Genomic DNA, 5536 nt, shown 5'->3' on the forward strand with positions numbered 1-5536 from the left:
ATATAAAAAATACCTCACAGAGATTTCTGTTCAGATAAATCAGTATGGTCAGTTAGTGTATTGCTTTTTTTAACCAATTTATTTAACTTATTTACTAAAATGAATCAGACTTCTCAATGCTACACATATGAAAAATGCGTGTTTGGAATTTAAGTTTTAAAAAAGTTTTTTTTTAACTTGTTTAAGGTAAGCCCGATCTCTGAAAATAGCCATTGTGCTGGTATTTGGTATCCCTGATACCTTTACATTAATAATATTAATTTAATTTCTCTGATTCATGTCTTGATTCACTTTTTCTACATTGCACAACAGTACTGACACAAACAGTTTGGACAAATGCTTTATTTTATATGCGAAACAGGCTGCGTTTAAAACGTCAAAGCAGCTCCATTCCTCATTTGTTATGTATCCACTCTGCTAGAATAGTGCAAAGTGCGGTTGAACGAAAGCATGACATCATCTCTCTGCAATCCCGACTCTCTCCTTACTAAGCCAAATATTGAATGGTGGGATGATGGAAAAGCTTGTCACTTCAGAGTACTTCTGTATCTCCAAGCGTCATTTCAAGATGGATGTGTTGTGGGGAAAAGTCATAAACAGGGTTTGTCGTAAAGTGGATTAAAGTGCGCATAAATTGATACACATATACAAAATAGTTGTTAGGGTGAATAATTGCTATATGCTTTCTAGACGCAGTGACTGTAGAAAGGAACAAATGTGGTGGATAAAGAAGAGTTTAATTTTTTTGCACTGCAGCAAGTGAAAATGTGCGGTTCTTACCATAAAATAATAGTTCACTCAAAAATGACAATTCTGTAATTTCTCACCCTCATTTCAGTTTAAACCATCAAATACATTCTTAATTGCACATTAAAGGAGATTTTTAATAATGTGCTGGAGTTTTAAAGCTTCAAAAAGAAGGCAAAAGCACCATAGATGCATCATAAAAAATGTTCACATGGCTCATGCACTGTATTCTTAACACATTCATGCTGTGCATGATGATTAGACCAAATGTAAGTAATTATTTAGTTATTTAGATATTGCCACAATAAAGGCCATTTTAGGTTAAGTAAATTTTTAAGTGTCTGTATCGAGAATAGAGAAGTTGACCAAAAATTCCAAACGTAATTCTCCCTCTAGGTAGTACCACAATGGAGGTTTGAACACGGAGCTCAAGCCGAGCTTTGGTTCGAGCCTCCATTGAGGACAGTAAGCCAAGTTTTCGCTGCATTTTTGCAAACTTCTCACTCTGTATTTTGGTAAAGCTATAGCTCATGCTAGACTTTGAGCATGCAAAATTTCGGACAATGTGATGGTTGTAATATGATGTCACACTATGCAACGTCTTTTATTTTTTATTTTTTTAAACATGATTATTCCTAAAAACATATAAACTATCCAAAATATGGAATCTACTCTGCTTTTCTGCAATGCTAAGAGGTCACACCATGATGTAGGCTATCAGTCTTCTCTTGGTCACACGTCTTCGCGTGATACAAATTTGCAAGGCGGAGCTCAACAAACTTGCAGCGAAATTTGCATGAATTTGCGTTTCCTGTCTTCCATATTCATATGGAATGAAAAGTGTATTGTGATCGCCCCTTAAGGATGTTTTTGGGGTTGGTGCAGTGTATCCCCCTGTAGCATCCTGTTGCCAAACAAGCCCTCTGAACAGTTCAAAAGCTGGATGAAGAACATGTCCTTGTAAGGGTTCTGGGTCGTTTTTTTTAGCATTCATGACTAGCGTTAATTACACCACCATTTAGTCTCATAGGACAGAGATTGTGATAAAGACAGAGAAACTAAATAGAGATCATTGCATAGATCAAATGGGGGGCTTTTTTAAGTCAGTAAGTCCCTTTACTGGTTAAGCTGAATGGGGTGTGGGGAGATTTATCTCCTCCAGACAAACTCTCTTTTCATCAGGCAGGGATCGCTCACCCTGTTTATTTTTTGTCTGCCTGCATGAATGCCAACAGACAATGATGTCATTCAAGATGCAAATATTACACCACGTTTGAGTCTTTTGTTACATAGATGCATTTTTGTCATATGTCTATACACACAGACCTTTTTAGAAGAGCAATACAGATTTTGAAGGGTGTATGTGACTTATTTTAACCTGATTTTTTTTTTCTCCATAATTCCACAGAGAGATGTTTAGAAGACCATGAGCTGGTTGTCCAGGTGCAGGCGTCAATGACCAGTGAGAGTAAATTTCTCTTCAGGAAGAACTATGCGAAATATGAATTCTTTAAAAATCCTTTGGTAAGTTAATCCAAGACCTCACTTGAACTATTTCATAATTAGGTGAAGGTGATTGTAGATGATTTTTTATTTCTGTCTCGTAGTCTAGGTGTAGGTGTCGGTAGGTACATAAGTAACATGACACGGATTATTGCTGAAGGAAAGTTCCTCACATTAATTGACTGTTTTCAGTCTTATTTGGTAGATGCAGATATCAAGTGACATGATTCCAGTTCAGTGAGCTGCTCTCACACTCTCTCTCACACAATCCAAAAGAAACCCATGCCTCTTACTGTTTGGGCTGGTAATCAAACACTTTCACGAACATTCAGTCCTCTTGTATATTCAGCTGGAGACAGAGATGGAAAGGAAATCTGTGCTTTAATTGTAAGATTTTTATTTTTTTTTTACCTTTGACACTGTTTTAAATTGCAGTAACACAAGTACGCTATTGACTAGAGAATCTTTGGTAACACTTTTTTTGGGCCTGTTTACACACAGTTACCTTATGCGCCTTGATTGATCAGATTGCATCCCATTTACACGTGGCAAAATGTATGTGCTTCCATAAAATGAATAAAAAACAAATTATATTAAATACACAGTCAGATATAGTGTGTCTTCCGTAAAGATTCTCATGCTAGTCAGCAAAATTTTCACCTGATGTGACACTGACAATTAGTTTCATGATGATTTCTCCATCCATTTGTCTCATCCATGATTGTTCAGTCACTTGTGGGATTGCCAAGCATTTGTATGCTGACGTTTTTCCATTTGGGAAGAATTTAAGTATGTGGCCTGCACAGCTGAGTGTGGCTCTTTGGAATACTGGATTCTGATAAATCTTGATCTGGTGAAAATTTACAGTTAAACTTATGCAGCCAATTTCGTACACAGCTCTGCTAGGTTCATGTCTCTCCATGGGCTCTTTCTTCTCACATAATAAAATAATTTCAACTCTCATCAAAATTTCATGTTGATTTATTTGATAAGTAACAGTGTAAAAAGATAGACAGTGTAAAGTCCGCTGATTATTAACACAAACAACAAAATCCTTCAGGGGTTCATGTTAAGGATTTGAGGATTATTTTGCAATAGCAGATGATTGACTTTATACTATCCTTTACATATAATACATAACAGATCATTGATGTATTCAGTTGGTTATGCCATAAAAAGTAAGTAATTTAGAATATTTATGTCAGTTCATTATATGGTGCAGGTTATATACAATGTTGTACCAATGATTTTTGTTTAAATTCTAAGACATTATGTGCACTGTAAATGATAATTGTTATGAGTTTTTTCAAGTTATTCTCTGAGCTTTGCAAAGCTTTGTACTGAATCTCCTGAAAATCCTTGTGGTGGTAGAAAATCATTAGAAGAAAGTCAATGTGTGGCAGGCTTATGCTTTTAAAAGATTATGTAATACTCCATTTTTTTGTGGGTTTTTGGACCAAGGAGCTTTTAGAATAATTTCAAATAATTGCTCTTTTCTTTCATCCACCTTAACCACTAAAGACATGGTTTTTCCAGCAGTCATTACAAAACCTTTCCCTTTGTTGAAGATTGTTTTTTTCTGTGTGATGAGGCAAAATGTTAAACAAGCAGATGGATATCTTTAATCATAGAAAAGTTCTTGTTACTTTGCATTATTATTATTAATATTATCAGTAGTAGCAGTAGTAGTAGTTGTATTATATTTCCTGTCTTAGTTTCTAGTTCATAGTTTAGTCTAGTCTTGCCTTGCCTGTTTTCCTGTGTGAATATCTTTGCCTGTGTATTACGGATTACCCCTTTTGTCTAGCCCTCTGGGTTCTGTTCGTCTATCGAAGACCCACGCTTGTCCTAGGATTACTCTTTGTCTTGCCTGTGTTGTACCTGTTTGCCGTTGTTTGACCCATGCCTGTTATGACCACGTCTCTTAATAAAAGCATGCACATGGATCCGTTCGCTTCACGTCTCTGTCGCCCCGTAATAGAACTCAACATTGAGATGTAAATGTAAAAAGTTATATTAAATGGAGTGTCTATTTACACTAAGTGCAAATGGCCCGCATTGTTGGCAGAGGCTATTTACACTAACTCCACCCACCAACGTGTGATTGGGGTAGTCAAAACTACCAAAAGATGGTTGTCAAACATCAGCTCCAGTGGCGTAGGTGGTAAAGCGTGTGCCGTAGTCTTTTTGATGTGATCGACCCTTTTCAAACCTCATATCTCACTGGAAAGGCATTTATTTTCAATCAAAATGAAAAAGTTGAAAATAAAGTATTGGGTAGGGTTAGGGTAGGTGTAGGGAGGGCTTTATTGTCCCAATTTAATAATTTGAATTAAAATTATAATTTACACTCAATACTTTATCATTGCATGCTGTTTTATAATGTACTACAATACTGAGGTGCAGAAAATTGCCACTATTTGCAATAAGTAGTAAAATAGCAGAACATTTTTCTATTTGAACAGAGTGTAAATATAATATATAGCTATTTGCACTTAGTGTAAATAGCATCTATCACTAAGAAAAGTTTTTTTTTTTTTTTTTGACAGAGCTTCTTCCCAGAGCAAATGGTTGCCTGGTGTCAGGAAACCAATGGGACCATCCCCCCATCTCAGCTCCTGCAGGTACTGTACAACACAGACATGTGTTCTCTTTCCCATCACCCCCTAGTCTAACATCAGCCCACACATCTTTGACTTTTTACAAGATAAGACCCCTCTCTTATAATCTAGCTGACAACTGTGTTAGTGAACAAAGATATGCTACATACAACTGATTTTTTTTTCACAATTGACTGATTATCTACAGTATTTTATTTACAGTCTGAGTTATTTTTTTTTACAAAAGAACACACGTTTAGTCAGATTTAGCTCATTTCTTCGAGTCCCTTTATAACCTTCCTGGATATCCAGTTTAAAAAATATTATTTTTAATAAGTGGTTTATTAGCACATTGTGAATAGTTCACACAGAATAGAAAACCACAAATCTTAGCTGACTGTTTGATTTATTGAACTATCAATTATTTTCTTCTTTTACCTCCAGAACGTCTTAAACTCCAGCAGTTGTCCTGAGATCCAGGGATATTTGTATGTGAAAGAAATGAGCAGGAAATCATGGAAGAAACTGTATGTGTTTTTAAGACGGTCAGGGTTGTACTTCTCAACAAAAGGAATGTCAAAGGTGAGTTATCTTTCATACTGGTGAAATGGCAACCCTAAATTTAAATTTTGCTTGCTTTATTTCTAAAAAAAAAAGTAACAAACCTAGTCTGTTTTACCAGTCTA

The 5536-nt window shown here is 35.7% G+C and overlaps 1 protein-coding gene across 1 annotated transcript in view; it reads left to right on the forward strand.

The window, feature by feature from the left end:
- LOC107684229 (growth factor receptor-bound protein 10-like) overlaps nucleotides 1–5432 on the forward strand; it is a gene marked incomplete at its 3' end in the record, with an annotated part of 108975 nt that extends 103543 nt beyond the window's left edge. The window contains exons 7-9 of the mRNA XM_016480443.1: nucleotides 2156–2271; nucleotides 4800–4874; nucleotides 5295–5432. Coding sequence (XP_016335929.1) covers nucleotides 2156–2271; nucleotides 4800–4874; nucleotides 5295–5432 — 329 coding nt within the window. The remainder of the gene's footprint in view (nucleotides 1–2155; nucleotides 2272–4799; nucleotides 4875–5294) is intronic.
- Nucleotides 5433–5536: the final 104 nt, after the last annotated feature.

This window comes from Sinocyclocheilus anshuiensis, unplaced genomic scaffold (genome assembly GCF_001515605.1).
Source record: "Sinocyclocheilus anshuiensis isolate Anshui unplaced genomic scaffold, SAMN03320099.WGS_v1.1 scaffold113, whole genome shotgun sequence".
In the NCBI taxonomy this organism is placed as follows: domain Eukaryota; kingdom Metazoa; phylum Chordata; class Actinopteri; order Cypriniformes; family Cyprinidae; genus Sinocyclocheilus; species Sinocyclocheilus anshuiensis.